The sequence below is a fragment of the Gracilinanus agilis genome, chromosome 4, assembly GCF_016433145.1.
Source record: "Gracilinanus agilis isolate LMUSP501 chromosome 4, AgileGrace, whole genome shotgun sequence".
In the NCBI taxonomy this organism is placed as follows: domain Eukaryota; kingdom Metazoa; phylum Chordata; class Mammalia; order Didelphimorphia; family Didelphidae; genus Gracilinanus; species Gracilinanus agilis.
This window is the reverse complement of record NC_058133.1, coordinates 361874327-361898477: the sequence shown is the minus strand read 5'-3', so window position 1 is coordinate 361898477 and position 24151 is coordinate 361874327. Positions and strand designations below refer to the sequence as shown.

General features: G+C 35.7%; 1 protein-coding gene across 1 annotated transcript in view; it reads right to left on the bottom strand.

Annotated features, from left to right (window-relative positions):
* The window catches only part of SLC16A10 (solute carrier family 16 member 10), a 131137-nt gene that overhangs the window by 47599 nt on the left and 59387 nt on the right, over positions 1–24151 (bottom strand). Inside the window, exons 2-3 of the mRNA XM_044676717.1 lie at positions 14553–14697; positions 2137–2599 (exon numbers count right to left, since the gene is read on the bottom strand). Coding sequence (XP_044532652.1) covers positions 2137–2599; positions 14553–14697 — 608 coding nt within the window. The remainder of the gene's footprint in view (positions 1–2136; positions 2600–14552; positions 14698–24151) is intronic.

Sequence of the window (24151 nt, the reverse complement as noted above, 5' to 3'; positions counted from 1 at the left end):
TTCTCTCCACTCCTGTCTATCCTACCTTCACCTGTCAAAGTGTGTTTCCTAAAGCAAAGGTCTAAACATGCTAATCTTCTCAGAAATTGTACAGCTCCCTATCACCTCCAAGATCAAATATAAAACCCATGTGTTCTGAAGACTTTTTTCTTAGGGATCTCGTTTATGTCTTGTTCAATTTCATTCTTTTTCCTTCTTAAAAAATGTTTTCTTAATCTTTAACATATATTTTTTTAAATTCTCTTCCTTCTTTCCATCCCTTCCCCCTCCATTGTGAAGATAAGCAATGTAATATCAACTATATATGTGAAATCATGCAAAACATATTTCCGTAATAGCCATGTTACAGAAAAGAAAGAAAAATAAAATGAGAAATGTATGCTTCAAAATAAAATAAAAAAATAAAATTCTGGCTTTGCCATTTCTTATCTTTGTGAAGTTATGCAAATCATGTGCTTCTCTGGGTTTCAGTTCCCTGACATATAAAATGAGAGTTTCTAGGTCCCTTCCAGTTCTAAATCTATGATTCCATGATCTTCTAATCTCTACCTCCTTCTACAGCTAAGCACATTGGCATAAAATAATTAATGGTGCCTTTTCCTATTTCCCATGATATTAGAATTTTAAAGCTGAAAGGGAATTTAGAGATAACCTAAGCTGGGTTCTCTCATTTTATTCTTAAGAAAACTGAAAATAGGACAGTTAAAATGACTCACCCAAAAAGTCAAGGTTTTGAATTCAATTCCATAGTTATTGTAAAAACAAACATTTGTAGTAAGTCTGACTTTATAATACATGTTTTGAAGACTAGAATTAGACAGGACAAATATTTTAAAGAACATTAGCACAGAATTCAAAGTAATGTTGACCTCCTCAGAGGAAGAATTCTTTGAACTACTGATACCAATCTTGCACAAAAATTTCTTTCGTAAGGAAATTCACACTGATGACTCAAACTGGATCCTGGTCAAAGCAGGTCTAAGTACACACACACACACACACACATCCTCAATAGTGATGACACTATTAGGACTGCCTCTAAACTGACATTTGTATTTAGCAAAGATCAACTCTGTTGAGCTGGAAATAAGTGTTCAGTAGCTGCTTTAGGAAAACAAAAAAAAGAGCCACAATGAGCCTTCTGAGTGAGGTTTGCGAGGGGGCAAATATCTTAGATGCCACTTATTCTGATTTCAATACGAAAAAAGTTGAAATAAATTCTTTTGAAATAGAAACATACACTTCAAACAGCATGAATGTTTGAAACTCTAGCTTTCTTTTCATCTGGCACATTTCTTAATTCTTCTAGAGTAGTTGTATGAGGATTCATGATAAAACATCCTGACAGAAAAATGACACACTCAAGAGTGCAAACTGATACAAAAAATACTTTCTGGAATGGCCAATGCCAGAATTTGTTTTGCTTGACTATACATATTTTTTATAAGAACTTTGTTTTTCTTACTTTTTGTCAATGGAGAAGAAGAGAGAGAAGAAAGAGAAGGAAGGTTTTGATTAGCTTGAAAAAAATAAAATTTAAGAGAAAAATTAAAAAAAAAAAAGTAATCCTTTAGTCTCTCTCCCCACCCCCCAATTTGTCTCTCAATGAGAATGACCTATATATTTATCACTTATGTAATTTCTGCATCAGTCCAATGAAAAATTATACATCGATATAAGTACCCTAATCTACAGCACCTTGTCTTCTATGAAGATTACTGACCTTCCCAAATGAAATGACTTCATGAAAAAGGACTACTAGAGACCTTTGTTTGGAAATCATCTAGTCCAAGCTTTTTGATCATTTTTTTTTTACCTACTGCCATTATTTCATTTTTAAAAGTAGCTTTTTAATTGGTTGGGCTTTTTGTTTTCTGTTTTCTTTTTCCTCTTTGGGGAGTATGTTAAGTTTTTGTTAAGGACCCAAAGCCCACTATGACTGGCTTTTTAAGAGATTCTGATGGATGGTTTGGCCTTGAGCTCAAATATTTCTAATTACAAGAAGCCCTGGAGTACAACCATGAGAGTGTTCCAAAACAACTTCAGCTTGATATATTACTTGTTTTTTTCCACCAAGATTTTCACTTATAAAGTATTAATAGAACATTGCAAGGTAAGCTAAAGAATTACACTTACCAAATGAACATAAGGCACAAAATATCCGAAAAGTGCAAGGGGGATTCCAACAGCCCAGACAGAATAACCTGTAACCTTGAAGATGGAGAAATTAAAGACTTTTTTGGGAGGGCTGAATTTTCTCCTGGAAATGAGAAAGAATTTGTTTTCTCCTTTCTTCCCACTGTCTTTATCTTTGGCAATGGAATTTACAGGTTTATAGGTAAAGCCAGCTAGAATCAGGACAAACATGAAGATGCATAGAACTCTGAGTGTATTAAACAAGCCCAGTTTATCAATCAGTTCCCTTAAGATGAAAGGGAGTAATACTGTGACAACGCTGCTGCCAGCAGTGACGATGCCATTCACCAGTCCCAGGCGTTTCTTGAAATAATGTCCCAAAATGACCAACGATGGCTGATATGCAAATGAACAACCACAGGCAAATATAATTCCATATGTGAGATAGAGAGGCTCGATGGAGCTGTATAGAAATGAAAGAAAAGTAAAATTATTTTCATTATTGATTATTGTAATGACTGGAATATGCTCATTTTTAAGGTAATTACAGTTTTTCCATTATGTTATTTCCTCGAAATTACTAATGCTAAAAATCAATGTTGATTATCTACAAGAATCATTAAAGTGAGGGGAAAGGAGGAAGGAAGAAAAAGAAAAGAGAAAAGAGAAGGGGAAGAGAGAAGGAAAGAGAGCAAAGGAAGAAAAGTCTATCTTTCCTAGGTACAGAATTTTACACTAAAAACAGGTTAATTCAATTTGAATGGATATAAAAATGCCTCTTGCCATGGGAGTGAAAATTTAAGACCATCAGTGATTCCATGAACTCAGAAAGATTATAATATTTCACTTGAAATCACTGGAGTTCTTGGCAATTTATAAATGAAATAAAATGAGAAAATGAAACCAGGTTCAGCAAAGTCAAGAGTGATGACTTTTTTCCAAATAAATTCAATGAAAACATGCAAATTAGATTTTATTACAACACACTTTGAGGGAAGAGATTTCAACATTGATATTACATATATAACAAATATTCATTGGATTAAAACAGTCTATCAGAGAGAAGCTTCATTTCATTTCCCCTTACACTTACTTTTACCAGTATGTATCCAGAACATTAACAGAACTTACTTTTGCTGACCTCAGCTCTATAGATCAAACTTCACCCTATTTTATGTTGCAGTTGGTTGTACAAATAATACTACTGCATTAAGATAAAATATAGTGCCCATTAATGGTTCTAGTTTATTAGCCTTGAGCCTATGAAAATCTTTAAAGAATCATAAACATTCAGAAGAACACTGACAGACTGGCTCAAGCAAACACATCTTTTATAAGAAGTAAAATGCTGTAATATTATTGAATTCTTCAAAATAGAAGTCAAGAATAAAAGAAAGACAATGAATATCATTTATTTAGACTGAAAAAAAGTTCAGTTCAGTTTAAAAGGCTATTAATCAGTAACAAACACAAAGAACATATTAGAAACCAAGAGGTTGAAGTTAATTATTCAATTCTACTCAAAAAATTCTTCTAAATACCCATTATGTGCACTGTTAAGTGAAGTACCTGGTAGAGTGGGAAGACTAATGGTAGGAATGGCAATGTGTTGAGATGATCACAAGGAACTCCAAAAGGACCAAATAAAATTGAATTATGTGGACAATCCTACCTTCTGTATATATCATCAAGTACCTGCTTCAAAACACTTGTTTCCACAAGTTTTTCCTAATATAGCTTACTCTATACTGGCAATTCCTTTACTATATGTTCATTCAACAAATATTTAGTGAGCATACCCACTCCAGGGGATAAAGAGAAATATTTTTAAAAGACATTGCACAGCTTCAAGAAGTTAAAACTCTATGGCTAACATGACAGCAAAGGAAAGTAATAAATGTTGGAGGGGATGTGACAAAATTGGGACATTAATGCATTGCTGGTAGAGTTGTGAATTGATCCAACCATTCTGGATGGCAATTTGGAACTATGCCCAAAAGGCTTTAAAAGACTGTCTGTCCTTTGATCCAGCCATACCAAAGCTGGGTTTATACCCCAAAGAGATAATAAGGAAAAAGACTTGTACAAAAATATTTATAGCCACACTCTTTGTGGTGGCCAAAAAAATTGGAAAATGAAGGGATGCCCTTCGACTAGGGAATGGCTGAACAAATTGTGGTATCTGCTGGTGATGGAATACTATTATGCTAAAAGAAATAATGAACAGGAGAAATTCCATGTGAATAGGAATGGCCTCCAGGAACTGATGCAGAGTGAAAGGAGAATATTATACACAGAGACTGATACCCTGTGGCACAATCTAATGTAGTGGATTTTTCTACTAGCAGCAATGCAATGATACAGGACAATTCTGAGGGACTTATGAGAAAGAACACTATCCACATCCAGAGAAAGAACTGTGGGACTAGAAACACAGAAGAAAAACAACTGCTTGATCACATGGGTTGATATAAATGATCACCCTAATGCAAATATTAATAATATGGAAATAGGTCTTGATCAATGACACATGAAACCCAGTGGAATTGTACGCTGGCTACAGAAGTGGGATGGGAGGAAGGGAAGGAAAGATCATGAATCATGTAACCATTTAAAAAAATTCTAAATTAATTAATTAAATAAAATTTTAAAAGAAGTTAAAATCTAATTGTTTAAATAAAACTAATATAAGCAGAAAATAATATTATAGGATAATTCATTAATTTAGCATCAGGGAATAAGTATCCATCTAGGCAAACTTCTCTAAATCACCATGACTCAGGATTCTTGGGTATTGATTTTTTTCAAGTCATTTTAGCCATTTTGCCTAGAAATTTTAAAAGCATTTTTGAAAGCACTTGTTTTCTTAGCTTTCTTAAGCAAAATTTCACTGGACATAATATATCTTTATTAGGTCACTAAGGGTTTTTTCATCATAAACCTCAATTGTCTGATTGATTTCTATTGTCCTACAGCTAAGCCTTAGTGGTTCATCTCTCTAGCAGTGCCTTCCTATATTGCCCTCTTGTCTCATGGAGAATGCTGAATCAGAACTCTTATTTTTACCCACAATTCTACACAGCCTTCAATAAAATGCATGGGCAATAAAATGCATTTTTCTTGTTGAGGCTTGGAATGAGAAAGGAGAGATACATCAGGATCTGTAGCTGAGTTTTGGATGGCTGCCACTGAAATCCCAAAGCTAAATGAACTATGAAAATGGACTATAAAACAATACAGTTATGTGGTATTATTAATAATGACAAGTTTAGAGAAAAAAGAAATTAGTGTAGACTAGATTAGACCAGAAAGATACATATTCCAAGCAAGATGAAGGGAATTCGGCATGCATAGTAAGGCAGCTAGGTGACCCAGTATAAGTCATAAAAAAATGAGTTCAATTCCAGTCTGAGATACTTACTAGTTGTGTGACCCTGGGCAAGTCCTTAACTATGTCTTAACTACCTCAATTTCCTTAGCTATAAAAATGGGTACCCATCTCACAAGATTGTTGTGAAGATAAATGAGATAATAATGTTAAAACATTTAGCACAATGTTTGGTATGTAGAAAACCCTATATAAACTTTGGGTTTTATTATTTAACATTTGCCAATATAATTTATGTGAAGTTTTATATGGTACTAATTTATGTTGATTTAAAACAGCTCTCCAACCATGCCATAAATTGCTTGACTTCACAGATAATAATGCTAAACATAAAATTGATTCTGTATCATTTTCTTATTGATCCTATTCAAAGATAATTGATTTTGTTTAATATAACTGCTTTTGTCCTATAATTACTTAAGTCATGGTTCTCTGCCTCTGAAGTTAAGCTTAAAATTCAGCTGGCCTATAATAGGTTAAGTTTAGAAATCCAATTCTCTTGCTAATCACTGATCTATTCTTGCCTCGTGGAATTATTTGACACTGAGAGATGCTTGTGAACAGAAGGCAGTTAGGCATAATATTTTATACTACCAAACTATCCTTAAAACATATCTGACTGGGGGCAGCTGGGTAGCTCAGTGGAGTGAGAGTCAGGCCTAGAGACAGGAGGTCCTAGGTTCAAATCTGGCCTCAGCCACTTCCCAGCTGTATGACCCTGGGCAGGTCACTTGACCCCCATTGCCCACCCTTACCAATCTTCCACCTATGAGACAATACACCGAAGTACAAGGGTTTAAAAAAAAACAAAAAAAAAAACATATCTGACTTGCTTCCCAAAGTGTCTGAGTCACCATCTTATAAGTAGACTCAAATGATGAACATTTCTTAGTTGAAGGGGAGAAAAAGAAAGATATTAAGTCCTCATTACCAACCTTCCAATCAATCATATTGTTCCCCATTCCTCAGCTACGTAACTCATTGTGTTGTCCTCAAAACTCCATGATGTTATATTCCCTGATCTATTATTTGTTCTGCACTCCCCAAAACCCATAAGAAAAAAATTGTCTCCCTCATTTGGGGGTCTTAACTTACCAAAGAAACTGAGATCCTATTTATTGGCAGATTTGTGCTTTACCAAAAAAATAAATGTGCTCAGAACTTTATGCCTCATTTTACCTTATTTCAAGTGTTACACAGTTATGCATGCTATATGTATTCACATGCTTGGTGAATTAAAATTAATCTGAGTTAAGGTCATCAAAAAGTAATTGAAGGGACAGCTAGGTAGCTTAGAGGATTGAAGGCCAGGCTAAGAGATAAGAGTTCCTGGGTTCAAATCTGACACTTACTAGTTTTGTGACCCTGGGTAGTCATTTAACCCTCCCTTGTCCAGTCCTCACAACTCCTCTGCCTTGGAAACAATACACAGTATTGGTTCCAAGATGTAAGAAAAGATTGTTGTTTGTTTGTTTTTTAAGCAATGCAAATGGAAATTTGAAAGCTACTAGGAAAAAAGATCAATGAATATAGAATATGTAATACCATATAGCAGCAATAATAATGCAGTACTGTACAAATCTGAAGTAGTAATAAATTCAGATGGTAATGCCACTAGGACAATTTTATTACTCCACTATTAAATTTAACATACATTTTTTAAAACAGCATAACAAGCTCTTAACTCATATACTATCCTCTTTTTTTTTGTCCTTTGTCTATCAAAATGTTTTTATCTCTTGATAAATGTTAGGTTTAGAAAAAATGTCAGAAAAATCATATATTTGCAGTTATTTACCTCAGGGAACCATTTAGAACTGTAGGGTATAATCCCATTTTGCCCCATAACTTATTTTCCATTGTTAGGTCTCTTTGTGACCTCCAATTTCTTCACTCTACAGAACTGAGCCCAAATCCGGCTTTATTTTCTTCCCTTCCCAATCTTGATACAATTCTTCACTTCACTGTCCTCTACTCCTGAATCTCTCGTCCCTACATCCTTGGACATCCACTTTTTCCACTCCTCTCCACTGATTACTGAGAACAGGGTTGAAGAAAATTATACAACCTTGTCAGATGGGAATACTACGCAAGAAAGAAGGCATCAGCCATTGATGAAGATCAAGAAAGGCTTAGTATAAAGAGTGACTCTTAAAATGAGAAGGCTGTAAGGAGAAAGAACATGCCTGGCATGATAATATTTTATTCAGAAATAGGAAAATTTGGAACATCTAACCTCAACTAGATCCTCACTTCAACAAAGGTGGTGGTTGGTGGTAGTAGTAGTAGTAGTAGTAGTAGTAGTAGTAGTAGTAGTAGCAGCAGCAGCAGCAGCAACAGTAGCAGCAATAATAATAGCTAATATTTATATAGTACTTACTAAATGTCAGATACTGTATTAAGCTCTTTACAATTATTATCTCATTTGATGGTCACAACTTTGTGAGACAGATGTTATTATCCCCAATTTTACAACTGAAGAAACTGAGGCAGACAGATTAAGTGACTTGCCCAGTGACACATACTCCTTACAAATAGTAAAAGGACAATCCTTTTAACTCCTTAATAGTTGATTCCCCATCTCATGTCCAACAAAAGCTTCCCCAAACCTTTCTTTCCCTCTTCAATCCTCTATATTCCTCACATACTCTGTCCTCTGAGCAACTGAGGCCATTTGCCACGAGCTCTCTCTTTTCCCCTTCTCTTCATCTCAAACCCCCTGACATCGTCTACCACTCTCTCTTCCTTTCTTCTAGGATTTGATAACATGATTGCCCTTTTCCTTGCCAAGGCCACCACTTCTATATGTGTCCTTAATCCTATCCTTTCTTGTCTCCTTTTAGCAGAATGCCACTTGAACTACGGTACCTCACTAAAATCTTCAGTCTTTTCCAATCTATTGGTTCCTTCTATGCTGCCTTCAAACATGCTCAGGTCCTCTCTATTTTTAAAAACTTTCACTAGATCTTACTATCCTCTCAAACTATCATCTTATGTCTTTCCTACCTTTGTCAGTCAAACTCCTAGAAAAAGGTGGCCATCCTATTTGCTGGTACTTTTCTCACTCCAACACTTTTCAATCTAATTTCTGACATTACTGAAACTACTTTCTCCAGGGTGGCTCTCTTAATCAACAAATCTGGTGAGAGCTTTTTAAAATTTGTTTGTTTTTCATTCTGAATCTTTCTTTACTATTTGTTGTACTTGACACTCTTGACCATCCTTTCCTCCTGGATACTTTCTTTGACCATTCATGACATTACTGTTCTGGCTTTTCCTTCTTCCTGTCTGATTATTCAATCTCCTTTGATAGCTCATCAACTTGATGTCACTCTTCATAATCATGTTTATTCCCAAACACTCTGGCCCAAGGCCCTCTTGTTGACCTAACTAGCTCCCATGGGTATAATTATAATTTTTATGCAGATAACTAATGTATCTATATATCTAGTCCCAGCCTTCAACCTGAGATTCAGTCCCATCTATTAGCCATTTCAAACTGGAAACCTGAGAGACATCTTGAACACAGCATATCCAAAATAGAGCTCATTATATTTCTTCTAAAACTCCCTCCTTCCAAGTTTTCCTATTTCTATAAAAAAAAAAAACACCATTGTGCCAGGTTTGTACTCTCTCCCAATTTCACCTCATAGAATTTCTTCATTTAAGAATAATTTTCTATACTAAGCCTTTCTTGAGCTTCCTCAATTGACACAGTGCCTTCCTATCATTAACTACTTTGTATTTACTCCATTTATAATTACATACTTACATGTCTCCACTGACAGAATGTAAGCTACTTGAGAGCAGGGATATTTTCATTTTTTTGTCCTTATATCCTCAGAATCTAGAATAGTATCTAGCATATGTAACATAGTAGATACTTAATAAAGACCTCAGTTGATCACCTAGTGTAGTGATGGGCAAACTTTTTAAAGAGGGGGCCAAAGGAAAGGAAAAAAAACTTTAGGTGGGCCAATATAACTTATTAAAAAATAACGATGATACATTTTACAAAATTCTTGTATTTTTTGTGATACTAAGCCCTATTAATGACTGAAAGATTATGAAGGAGAAGGGCCATATCTGGCCTGTGGGCCATAGTTTGCCCATCACTGACCTAGTGACATCCCCTTTATCTTACATACTAATGAGGCACTTTAAATAGAAGAAATATGACCTTTTTTGGTACAAAGGAGACATCTGTTTAGATTCTAGACTTTGTTTCTAAGAAAATGAAATAAAATAAAAAATTATCCTCACTTGAGACCTTAAAGATATATATGGGAGGAAGATGTTGTTGGCAGCGGGAATGGAAGATAAAGACAAAAAAAATTCTAGAATGAATTGTTTAAGAATAGCGATAGTCTCATTTTTGTCTTACCTTAAATATCTAACATGATGCTTGGCCCATATAACTCATTGCCTATTGGACATTTCAAACTGGATTTCTCAATAAATAAGAAGTTACATTTCTCCCTAACTTCCCAGGCTATACAAATCACCACCATTTCCCCAGTTGCCTAGGTTCCCAACCTTAGCATAATCCTTGACTTCTCACTCTCCCTCATCTCACATATCCAGTTTCTCAATTTTGCTAATTCTACCTTTATAACCTCTCTCACATTTGACCCCTTCACTCTACTTCTCAGGCACAGTCTTAGTTCAGGCCTTTAATCACTTCTCTCAAATTATCTGCAATAATCCTCCTGCAATATCCTCTCTCATTAAAGTTCCTCCCCATTCTAATATTTCACACAGCTATCAAAATTATTTTCCTTAATTGCAGATTTAACTACGATACTCTCCTCCCTAGTAAAAAGTCCACTGGTTTCCTATTGCCTATAGGATAAAACAATGTCTGTCTTTTGTTTGGCTTTTGAAGTCCTTTGGAAATTGGCTCCAATTTATCTTTCTCGTCATATTCTATTTTTTCTACTTCCTATATTCTTTATTTTTTAAACTCTTGCCTTCTACTTTAGTATCACTTCTGTATTTGGGCATCAAATTTTCTGTTTAAGTCTGGTCTTTTCTTCAAGAATGCTTGGAAATTTTCTATTTTATTAAATGTCCATGCTTTCCCCTGCAAGAATATAGTCAATTTTGCTGGACAGTTGATTCTTGGTTGAAGACCCAGTTTCCTTGCTTTCCAGAATATCATATTCTATGCCTTCCAGTCCTTCGGTGTAGATGCAACCAGGACCTGTGTAATCCTGACTATGGCTCATGATATCTGAATTATTTCTTTCTAGCAGTTTGTAGTATCTTCTCCTTGATCTCAAAGTTCTTGAGCTTGGCTATAACATTCCTGGGTGTTGTCATTTGGGGATTCAATACAGAAGGTGATCTGTGAATTCTTTTAATCTCTATTTTACTCTCTTGTTCAAGAATACTGGGGAAGTTTTCTTGGATAATTTTCCGTAGAATGTTGTCCAGGATTTTTCTTTGGTTGTGATTTTCAGGTAGTCTAATAATTCTTAAATTGTCTCTCCTGGATCTCTTTTCCAGTTCAGTTGTTTTATCAATGAAGTGTTTCCTATTTTCTTTGAATTTTTTTCATTCTTTTGATTTTGTTTTATCAATTCTTGCTGCCTTGTGAAGTCATTCACTCCTAATTGTTAAATTCTAATTTTTAAAGACTGAACTTCATCCCTTATTTTTTGATCCTCCTTTTCCTTTTGATCTACTTTTCTTTGTAAGTCATTGTTTTTATCTTTTACTTTCTTTGCCTTGTTTTTGAGCTGGTCAATTCTGGCTTTTAAGACACTATTTTCTTGTTTTAGTTCATGTGTATTTGTTTTGAGATGACCTATTTTGCTTTTTAAGTTCTTTCTCCAATTTTCTTCAACCTCTCTTAATTGTTTTTTGAATTATTTTTTTTAGCTCTTTCAGAGCCTGAGTCCAATTCACTGGAGTTTCTGATTTTTTTCTTGCTGTTCCTTGGTTCTCCTCTGTTCCATTTGTTCTATGTTCATTACCACAATAGAAGCTGTTGATCGTAATTTCATTTTTTCTTCTTCTGTTATATACTCATATTTTCCTTCTTTCCTCCTCCTTATGGGCTGCATTTTTGCTCCTCTGTTTATTTGCTAGATCTGTGAGATTGAGCTTTTCTGCCCTGAAGGGGCTTCTTCTCTGCTCTGTTGGTAAACTGAATTAGGCCAGTTGAGCTGACCTGTTGAATTAATGTTCCCTGAGGCCAAATCTTCCCCAGCTGCCATCAGAGGCTGAAGGTGAAAGTGAAGGTATGGAAGCTGAAGGTATACTGAAGCCCTTCCCTTCTGCTCCTCTCTGCCAGCCATCTCTGTCAGAGCCCTGAGCTTCCTGTGGTGGTACCAAGGTACTCCACTGGGGTTGCAGCCTTTGCCCTGGAATCCCATAGTTCTCATGAGTCCTACCACAGTTCTCATGATAGTAGGTGGGGGAGGGGTCTTGGATCTTTCCACTATACCTGAGAATTCAATTTTATCTGCATACCTTTTAGGTTTAATGGAATAGGTTAGACTCTGTCTTGTTGTTGAGGTTGGCTTTCTATCTATTTTGAAACACTTATTTTTGCTTTTGGTGTGGAAGGAAAGTCACAGAGGATTGAGCTTCTGCTGCTTCTAAGCCACTATCTTGACTCTGCCCCATTAATATCATTTCTAAGAGTGAAGAGTGGCAAGATCTAGGCAATCAGAGTTAAATGACTTGACCTGGGTCATAAAGCTATCTGGGGCCAAATTTGAACCTAGGTCCTCCTGACTCTAGGCTTGGCACTCTAACCATTGTGACACCTAAATACCCACCTTCCCAAACTCTACAGAACAACTGAACTGTCCTTTTCTTTGTTCCTTTTGCCTTGGCACAATTGGTTCTCAATGCCTAAAATGCATTTCCTTTTTCATCTCAGCCTCATAGTATCATGCTTTTCCTTTAAGATATAGATCAAACAACATCTACATTCAATCATTCCTGATTCTCTCTAAAACCCAAATGATACTACCCTCCCAAATCCTTAACCAACTTTATAGTTATATTATGTTTATTCTGAATATATTGTATATACATGTTTCCCTTGGTAGAATGAAAGTTCCCTGAGAGTAGGAATTGCTTCATTTTTTTTTTAGTATTCCTAGCACCCAGCACAATGCCTAGCATATCATAAGTGCTTTAAAAATGATTGCTGAATCAGATTTTTTTGGAATGTTACTAAAACTGAATAATTTTGAAAAAAAGATGCTCTCTAACTCCAAGATAGTCAATATTATTTTATTTCTCAGATTATAACTTTTGTTTTAACACATTATAAAAATATTACTAGATATTTGATCACATACATCATAAATAATCTGTTATTCACAGTGATTCTTCTTATATACATAACCTTTTACAATTCCCTCACTTTTCTCACAATAATTCCAATTCATTCAGCCCTTCCCAGAGTCAGAACTAGGTAAGGGAAAAAAAGGCAAGCAGGCAAGCAGTCACCAGGGGTACAACACACAGGAGGGTGCAACACTTTTTAATATTACTTTTCATAAATGTACATATTTTAAATGCCAAAAAGAATTCTACTCTCCATGGTACACAGGGATTTTCTACTAAGTCAGATCACTTGGATAGCTCAAAAGTCTCTAGGGAATAATAAAACACAGACGTTAATTTTAAAACCTAGCCAAGCCTTGTTCCACCTCTGGACCTTCCTCACAGGTCTTTTCAAACTTTAATATTATTTGTGATTTTCCTCTGAAATCTTTCCAAGTTCTCCACATTCTTCAGTTGTGAAGCTCAGAACTAGACTCAATATTCCAATTAAAGAGATCTAATCTACATAAGCTGGCTTTGACTCCTATCAGATTTCATACTACCATTAATTTCACTGGCTCAATTAAAATGTACCAGTTACCCAGTATTGTTCATACATGGAAATAAACACTGGTGTGGATTCTCAATTAATTAATCTATCATTTTCACTTGCTATACCTTAGTAAGCTATCTTCATGTATAGCTCTGGCTGGAAAAATTCATCATCATATATACTAAGCCTTCTGGTAATGAGCCAGTAATAAACTTTTCTATTCTGGATCCTGGATGACTGATACAAACAGTCCATCGCTCAAAGCCTTTCCAAATGAATAAGACTTGCTCTAACTTATGCTCTACTGATATTGTTGTTAGAAACTCAAAATCACTATCATGCCTCTCTGAGGCATTAATTATTAGAAATAGATGAAAATACATTTAAGAAAAAAAACTTTTATGGGGAAAAAAAGCATCACTACAAAAATAAAGAGATAGCTTTATGGTTCTTAGATTTATTTCAATATGGTGCTCTTTAAAAAAAAAGACACTGCTGACTCATTGTTACTACAATTCTCCTTGTACATTTTCTTCTGTACTAATTTTTTTCCTTCTTAGTATGACTAAGTATGTGTTATTCATACTGAATTTCATTCTATGTTGTTTCTGCTCATTTCTTTAAAGTACTCATTGACTATCCCTAATTTCAATCCTCCCATCCAAGGTACAATGTCATCCCATCTGGGATTGGAATAACTGATGAAAAACACACTTTCTATACCGTTTGTGAAAATATCAAATAATTTGTTGAGCTTAATGATCAAACTCTTCAGAATGGTACTTGTTGTGTTACCCCCTAAAATGAATAATATTCCATTTATAGTTTCCTAAGGATGCTTTCCAGTTTATGATAATAAGAATTCAAAGAACCATGCCTTCACTAACTTATTATTTTTAGAAATAAGCTTGGTTTCCATCTTTCATTATTTGCTTCATTGAGTTCTAACTGATTTAAATCAGAAAAGCAAAGAAAGAATGCGCTTGGGGTTTCTTCTGTGAAGATTAATGGATATTTTCATTTTTTAAAAAAGGATATTAAAAAGGGAACTCTAATCTGCTCCTGTGACTGAATTTGATTTTTGTTTTATAGAACCTGAAAGTTTAGTCTACTTATAAGGGAGAAATTAGTTACTTTAGGATATCAAACAATTCTTGACATTCAAATATGAGAAAAAAGAATCCTTACCTTACAAAAGAACTAGACAAAAGTCCAATGAACCCAACAGCAGCCCCAACAACAGCTGTTTTCCGACATCCAAATATATCTGTGAATACACTCACTATAGGACAGCAGAAAAAGATCATTCCCATGCACAGTGAACTCACCCAAGCTGTAAGAGAGAGAAAAAGGCCATAAAAATAGGTCAGTAGTGCTTACCAATATTTCAGCACATGTAATAAATTGATAATATAGAAAATCTCTTGTGATTCAACCTGTTTAGAAGGGAGACTAAAATGAGTAAATGAAAAAGTCAAAATCACAGATAAGTATGACCCAATAGTAAAGTAGTTACAGAAATGTTTTGTTCTTAGCATATGAACCATTTTTATATACAAATGTTGACTTCTAAAATATAAAGTTTACTCTCTTGTGTAGGTTAAGCATTCTGCTTGAAATCTTCACATTAATCTATATTGTCTTTGATAGTCAGAGCCATTAATTAGGAGTTTTCACACACAAGACAAACAGCAAAAAAGATACTTATGGGGGGAGGAGGGGTGGGAATGCCTAAGTAGGGTAGAAGAGAGAAATTCTTGAACACTACTAGAATAAGGCTGCTGCAGAGACAGCCATTGGGGTAGAATGAAAAGCTAAGGTATGGGGCAGGCAGCAGAATGATTAATCACAGCCTGCCATCTGGCAGCTTCCTATTTTAATTAATTGCTAACAGCTCAATAGTTTCTATAACAGCTGAAAGACTACAAGTACTCCAAGAATCCATTAAATTTGGCACCCTAGGACAATAGCGCAGTTACTAACCTTAAAAGGTCTGTTAATAGCAAGTGTTAATCTATACAAAAGGATCTGAGAGGAAAAACCTAAGGAAAACAAGTCTAAGGTAACTGGTGGAAAAGGGTTCTCACTGGCTGTCAAGTGTAAATTTTATTCTAAGAATCTAGAAATAGAGTTCAATAGAACTAAGTTTCCCTATTTGTATAGTAAAGAGGTTGGACTAGATTTCTCAGATCTCTTCTAGTTCTGAATCCTATGATTATGATACCAATAAAAGATTTGTTTAGTAATGCTAAATTTTCTCCCACAATTTTCTCCAAACAATCAAAAATTCCCAATTAGCAGAAGCAGACTAATGAGGTTTAACATGTTCCTAACATTTTTAAACATTTTATATTTTACCAAGTAATTTTAAAATCTTCTTCATTATACATTTATTCAATGAATCTCACTTAAAACTCCATTTACCCCTACCAGAAGGAAAAATAAGGTAAAGGGCATCTACACTCTGATAAGACAGACAGTAACAAAAATACAAAATATTTAAAAATGAGCTCCAATGCAATTGCTTCACTCTTCATCTTTAACTGCAGGTTATAAGTAAAAGACAGTGAGGTAAGAGAAATCAAAGGAACTAGGGCAGCTCCATCCTCAGTCCAAGGTCTTCTCTGGAAAAGTCTAGTATAAAAAAGGGTATAAGCAAAGGACCCATGTCCTTAATAATGTTAGATATCACATTCAGATTTCACTAATGTTCACTTATAACAAGTGGATTCACTTGTTATATTCATACTAAGGAGACTAAAACTTAAATGAGTCTTTATGTAAGATAGATATGATGTTAGAATTAAATGTAGTTATCAGAAGGGGCTACCTTAATCTCACTGACCTCATGGTTGGAACAAGTCTTGTGATATCCCTGGAAACCTACCACTCTTTGATTTGATCTGACTTTAATCACATCTAGAGCTCTTAATCTCACCAAATATTAGTCACTCTTCCCCATTGTTGTTCACTCTCATCACTCTTCCTGGTTGAAGTGTATTTAAAACCTGCTCCGTGCCTCATGATGGACACTCCTACAGTCACTGTTGTTCCTTCTATCCCTCCTCCACTTCAGTCTCTGATTAAAGATTCTTGTTCTTACTTTAGCAGTCCCCTTTATTTCAGGTTGACAAAGTTAAACTAAATTTATCAGTGGGTTGTATCAAAAACTCTTAATTATTAAATTATTAATTATTAATTATTATTAAAAAATGCCATGCTTCTTTTGAAGGAAAAAAAAACCCAACTCCCACCCAAATCTTAAAAATTCATGCCTATTTTTCATTTACTGATATGCAAAAAGAATGAAAGGTTTGTGTGCTCTGCAATTAGAGATAATTATTTGCAAAGAGTGAACTATTAAATTTTCAAGTACATCAAAATAGTCTAATTGTTGAACAGTATATCAAAGCCAGATAGACACCTTGCACAGTACCTGAACAAAAGGCAGGCATAAGATGACGGTAAAGCCATCAAAATTGTGTTGTAGTGGGGTTGGGGTGCTTTTTTTTTTTTCAGTTGACCAAAATTACTAATTCTTAAAATTCAAAGGCATATGAGGAAAGGTCATCTGAATTGAGTTAGCTTCTTTAAAAAAGTGCTCCATGATCCTCTGAAGACTGTTCTCTGATTTGTTTGTCCAGACAACACTAACAGCATTTTAGAGGAGTTCATTATTCAAAAAGAAATGGAAAGAACTGAGAAAGAAGTTTTATTATATCTATTCAGATATTGAGAGAGAGAGAGAGAGAGAGAGAGAGAGAGAGAGAGAGAGAGAGAGAGATACACACATACACATTCTTAAATGTCTTCTCTAGTGCCAGTAGGGAGAGAGAGAGATGGAGATATCTGGGAACTTTAATGTAACAAATGAATGGATTAGTTACTTTTTTAAAAGAAATATAAAACAGACAAAAAATAGGAAATGTTTCTAAAAATTCTCTCCTCTTTGACTCAAGCTTATTTTAACATAAAGATTCCTTTAAAATGCTTCACAATTCGATTCATCTCCTCTCACTTAAGATTCAGAATATATTTTCAAATACTGTAAGAACAATCATACTTTTAAAATCCTCCAATAAAGTGATACCTTCTAATAAAGAGCACCCACTGTGCTTAGTACTATGCTTCATACAATAGATCCTAAACAGGTACTGATGACAGCTGAGAAATGCTTATCTTTCTGGCTAAAAGGCCAGAAGTACTACCAACCTATGCTCCCATTTGTTTACCACTCAGGCAAACCATGGTTACAACTGTTCCTTGGGCACAAAAATAAGTCCAACCCTATGGGTTCAGAGTATCAATTGAACTGTGTTTTTTTTTTTTAATTGGCAACCTAGGAAGAAAGAATGGTAGTACCTGGCTAACATGTGGGCATCTTTTCCCCAGGGTCTCCTCATTCTGCAGGACCTCAGTTTTATCTCAATAAGAACATTTCTAAGAATCAGCTAAAGGATCAGCTATATTTTGCCTAAGGAAGCTGCATCTACAGGAGGATTAAGTAAATCTCTCCAGAATACCAAAGTTCTAATTAAGAGGAGTTTGAAAGAGTCACTAAGATGTCACACACATACACACCCAGAAATGAGAGCTTCATTAGGACTGCTTTAGACACTACAGGGTGGTGGTAGCAGTGGTGGTTTCCCCTCCTTACAATGGCAATATTAAAAAGCTTGTGGTGAAAACTGACATCAAGTCACACCTATCTCAAAAGCTGAGTCAACTAGTTTCATTGCTATAGAAAACAAATGACAAGTGATAAGATTTTTCTTTGCTTCTAACCTCCCATTCACAACAGTCTTTAATGGAAAGTGTTGCTTTGCTCTCAACATTTATTAATAGTCACAAGAAAGTAAACCAAAGCCAGACATTTTCTAACTTCTCCTCCACTGAACCTAGACATAGGAAAAACATATGATACAGAAGTGACATTAGTATCAGGTGGGGAATTCAGAGCTAGAGGGAAACCTTTATACTAAAATTATATAAACAGGCAAAATAAAATACCTTCCAAACATTACTGTCTTTTCCATTTGAAAGTAGTCTGACTTAAGGAAAATTTTTCAAAAGAGGAAAAGATGTTTCATTCATATTTGAATACTGAAACAAATGATTATTCATCTTCAAATAAAAGGATCAGTTGTTTTCATTTTTTATGTTTTTTTGGGGGGGGGTTGGGTTTTTTTTTAATGGCAAGAGTCTGTGGCAAAATTTTTAATTTGGCAAGGGATATTCCCCTTCCCAAAATACCTTTGCCAAACATACATGGCATTTGTCTATCCTCTTTTAGAACTCTTCTATTCTCCCCAATTAGTATGGCTCAGGGCAGACTACTGATTTTGAGGTCAGAGGACCTGGCTCAAATATAACCTCTGATGCATACTATCTAGAGTCAAATCATTTTATCTCCTTTAGGCCTTAAGTTTCTTCATCTGCAAAATAGAGTGGTTGAAGTAGATGGCCTCTGAGATCCCTCAGAGCTATAGATGTATAATACTGTAATAAGAAGGATTCTGATGGGCCAAGATGAACTTAGGTAAACATAAACGAGTTTAGAGAATAAGTAAGTATCCAATTTGGCTGGAATATAGTGTGTGAAGGGGAGTTAATGTAAAATTACTGGAAAGGTGAGAGCCAGATAGCAGGGGGCCTTGAATGCCAGGGTAATAAGTTTATATTCTATCACATAGGAAATAGGAAGCCACTAGATGTTTTTGAGTAGTAAATAACATAGGTCAAACCTGTCCATTAGGAAGTTATTTTTTTGGTTGTACAATTAGACCAAGACCTAACATCATTATACGTAGTGAGCCAAAAGGCAAGAGAGAATAAGTAAGGGGTAGCTAGATGGCTCCATGTATAGAAAGCCAAACCTAGAGATGGAAGGTCAGAGGTTCAAATCTGGCCTCAGATACTACCTAGCTATGTGATCCTGGGCAAGTCACTTAATCCTAATTGCCTAGCTCTTACAGCTCTTCTGTCTTAGAATCGATACTTAGTTATCGACTCTAAAACAGAAGGTAACAGTTTTGAGAGAGAGTGAGAGAATAAGCTGTATCTAAAGCAGAAGAGGTCAAAACTAACAATCACAAAAAGTTATATGTTGAGGTCTGGGAGTTAGGCTATAATAGTTTAGAACTGGGATAACCAAAAATGTTATTGAACTAGTCAATCTTCAATTCACTGTCCATAGTAACTGGGGAAAGAGGGGATGCTATGTTTTTATGCCTTCTACAGTCCAGTCTTCTATATTTTCTGAAGTCTCTTCAGTCAGAGCACTGCTACAGTCACTGTCATTGGGTAACCCATTTAAGCAGCTGCTGTTAGCCACTTAATTTTTTACAAAAATGTACCATCAGTAGCTGTCACATAGAAGAGGGAATGGAAGAGACACAGATTATTAGAACTGAAAGGGACTTAGAGATAGCCTGTTCCAAACCCCTCCTATTACAGATGAGAAAATTGAGAAACAGGGAGGTTAATTAAGTGACTGCAAAGTCACAAATAAGCTGTTGGCAAAGAGATGGGATTCAACACCAAATCCACTAACTATAGGTCCAATGTTCTGCCCATTACAACCATACTCTCTCTTTTCCATCAGCTATGTAGCTTCAGAGGGCAAAACTATAAACAATGAGTAGAAGTTGGGGAGGCAGATTTCGGCACAATAGTAAGAGCTTGTTGAATAAGACAAGGTTCCAAAAGACTGTAAGTTTTTTGAAGGAAAGGACTGTTTTAAATACATCTGTATTCTCTTCTGTCAAAGTAACATTTAAGTCAGGAAATTAGCATGCACCTGTTGAATGAATAAATGAATGAACAATAAAAAGTCCTGGATGATAAAGTAATTAACTACAATTGGAGGTATTCAAGAAGAGATTGGCATAGACTTTGTAGATGGGATTCCTATTTTATAAATGTTTTCTAGGATCCCTACCCAGCTAAATACTACAAGATATAATTTGTTGTTTAATTATTTTTTCAGTCACTCCCAATTTTTCATAACCCCATTTGGGGTTTTCTTGGCAAAGATAATAGAGTGGTTTGCCATTTCCTTCTCCAGCTCATTTGATAGATGAAGAAGCTAAGGAAAATAGGGTTAAGTGATTTGCCCAGGATCATACAGCTAGTAAATGTCAGGCCACATTTGAATTTAGGAAGATGAGTCTTCCTGACTCTGGTCCTGAAACTTGATCCACCTCATCATCTAGTTGCTTGATAGATACTGATTGGCAACTATCAAATTACAATTCAAGGTTCTCTTTTGGATATCAAGGGTAGTACCCACTTTGGGAATCACTGGTTTAAAGAAAAAAAAAAGAACTCCATAAGGTTTCTCAATAAATTTTTAGAGAACGTTCCATTTTTGAATACTCAGGAATTCTAACAATCAACAAGAATTTATTAACTACTGTTTGTAGACTATTTCACTTGGCAGCAGGGCAAGCTAGTGGTGAATGTCAAAGAAATCTGCATTATCAGTCAGTAAACAATTTCTCAAAAATCTACTTTTGCCAGGCTCTGTGCTAAGTGTTGGGGATACAAAAGAAGCAAAGAAAATCACAGTCTAATGGAGGAAACAATATATATATTTTTTAAAAGTAGGTAAATGTAAGCTATAAACAGGATAAATTGAAGAGAATCCACAGAGGGAAGGAATTAGAATTAAGGGAAATCATGAAAGGTAAAATATTAGTTGGAACTTGAAGCTAGGAGGCAGAGAAGAGAAAGGAGTGAAATACAGGCATGGAGGACAGTTAAGGAAAATCTCCCTATTTAGGAGATAGAGTGTCTAGAACAAAGAACAGCAAGAACAGTGTCTTGGTGGTTGGGTATGAAGTGTCTGAAAGGGTAGAGAGGGCTCCTGGAGCCTTCCTGGAAATGATAGGAAACCAATGGAATTTACTGAGTAGGGGTGGTAACACGCTCAAACTAGCACTTTAGGAAGATCCCTTTGGCAACTGAATAGAGAACAGACTTGGAATGTGAGGAAACTTGTGGCAGTGAGACCAGTCAGCAGCTATTGCAACAATCCAGGAATGAGGTAAAGAAGGTCTTGTGTGAGGGAGTGAAGGAGGAAAGAAGGGAGTGTGACAATGGCAGAGGAGACAAGGAGCATGTATGTGAGAGAGGTTATGAAGATAAAATCAACAGGCAACAAATTGAATATGAAGGATAAGAGAAAAATAAGAAGTTAAAGATGACACCTAAGTTGTACACCTGGATGCGTGGAAGGATGTTAAAAACCCCTGGCATAATAGGTAAATTAGGAAGATGGGAGGGTATTTGAGAAAACATAAGTTCAGTTTTAGATATGTTGACTTTAAGATGTCTACAGAACATCTGGTTCAAGATGTCTAATAGGCAGTTCAAGAGGTTAGGAGTGGATAAAAATCTAAGCATCAACTGCATAAAGATGATCTTTAATTCTATGAGAGCGGCTTAGCTCTCCAAATGAAATAGTATTAGAGGGAGGAGAGTTCATAGGATAGAACCGTGGTGGCTCCCCACAGTTAACAGCCATATCCCTTACAACCTAAAATTCCCAGCAGAGAATTAGGAACTTAAAGAATTGAGTAAGAACTGAATTTCCATAATCAGCTAACATTCAACATCAACACTTTATCAGGATCAACACCAGTTTGATGTATTTACAGCCCTTAACTGGATACCAGTCATTTGTTAAATCAATTTGACATAAAACTCCCTTTTCTGCCTAATCTCACCCTACTCCCTTTCATTTACCCTATGCCCAGCCCAAACTGTACTACTCATTTTTTTCCCCAGGAGGACTCAATACATTCCGGGTTCTATGCCTTTGGTGATTCCTAGTTAAATTCAGACCTCCAACTCTCTTGCATTTCTACCTTTTGAACTCTTGCCCAATATTCATTGCCATATCCAGACAATAAAGCATTTGTGGAGCACCTACTATATACCAGAGGGCATTTGCTAAGTATTGGACAATGGGCTAAATTCAATGAAGCCTTCTCTATAATCCTCCAGTTGGAAGTGATTTCTCTCACTTCTGAGTTCTCAGAGTACTTTTTCTGTACTTCCTTGTACAGTTATACCACACTCTACCTTTTATTAATGAAGGAGATCTCTATAACTCAATATATACAAGATATATTTCTTGCATCTTTTTCTTTTGTAGCATAATACTCTGGACATAAGAAGCACCAATTTTTTGTGTGTGTTTAGTCCTTTTATCAGTTATATCTGATTCTTCATGACTCCATCTGGGGTTTCCTTGGCAAAGATACTAAAGTGGTTTGCCATTTCCTTCTCCACCTCATTTTACAGATGAGGAAAGTGAGGCCAGCAGAGTTAAGTCACTTGTTCAGGGTCACACAACTAGGAAGTATCTGAGGCCACATTTGAACTCAGATCTTCCTAAATCCAGGCTCAAGACTCTAGTACCACCCAGCTGTCCCCAAGAGGCAACAATACAGAAAAATCGTGAAACTGAGAGCTGAAATATACTTTATGGGTCTTCTTAGTCTAGTCCTACATCTCCCCACCCCCCCTTTTTTTTCAGAGGAGAAAATGCTGAAGGAGTAAAGAAATCTTAGGGATCAGAATTGAAAAGTCAGTACCTATATTCTGTCTATTTGCCAATTGTTATTTGGCATATTTGCTGATATTCTAAGCATAAAAGTTCTAGGAGAAAGTTATTTCCTTTTAAATTCTACTTTGAAAGCTTTTGTTGAAAACAGAAAACATTTAGTTATATATGCTATTATATAGCTGTCAGTAGGTCAGGTGACCTATCATTTTCATCCTTAAAAGCAGATAACCATCTGTAACTTAAAAGTCTTAGAAAGTTGCCCAAGGCTTAGAATTTGCCTGTCATCACATAGTTTATATGTCAGAAGTGAGATCTGTGCCTAGCTTTTCTGACTTTTATATTCATTACTGTATTCATTACACCTTGCTCACCTTGAAAGCCCTAGCACTGGGCTGGTCAAATAGGGCTAAGTGACTTGCCCAGGATCATAGAGCTAGGAAGTGTTTGAAACCAGATTTGAACCCATTTCCTTCCAACTCCAGGCCTGGTGCTCTATCCACTGTGCCACATAGATGCTCTCTTTGAATATATTTTTTAAAAAATAGGCAAGAACTGGTGGTCATCTTTGTGACTTTAAGGGGTAAGGTAGCCTAACAGGTTAAGAGCTGACCCACTGTGATACTTCTCCTAGGGCTACTTACTGAAACTCCCACTTGAATTGAGAGGTTGAGTCCTCAGAGAGTTCAAGTGTTGTTGAACCCTCTTGGCTTATTACAGTTCTTCACCCCAAACTTTCTTTTGTTTCTGATTGGTACCAACAGTACAGGTCCAGCATCCACATCTTTGGACAGAAGTTTAGACTCTAATATTAAAAATATACTGAAGTCCAGATATATAGAGAGTGGGAGATGAGACCATCAAGGGTGCTACCCTATGTTAATTAGACCTTTTTTTCATTCAGATAGTATTGATTTAATTTACTAATGTTTGTTTTGTAATTATCTAAAGCCTTTTTGCAGGTATATGAATTTTTCTCTAGAAACTCTTGGAGGGCTAAGCACTTTATATTAGATTCCCCGGATTCTTTCAAAGCGTAGGACAAATGGCATCTCTTTTACTTGAGGTTTCCAATTTGCATTTTTTTTTTAACCCTTGTACTTCGGTGTATTGTCTCATAGGTGGAAGATTGGTAAGGGTGGGCAATGGGGGTCAAGTGACTTGCCCAGGGTCACACAGCTGGGAAGTGGCTGAGGCCGGGTTTGAACCTAGGACC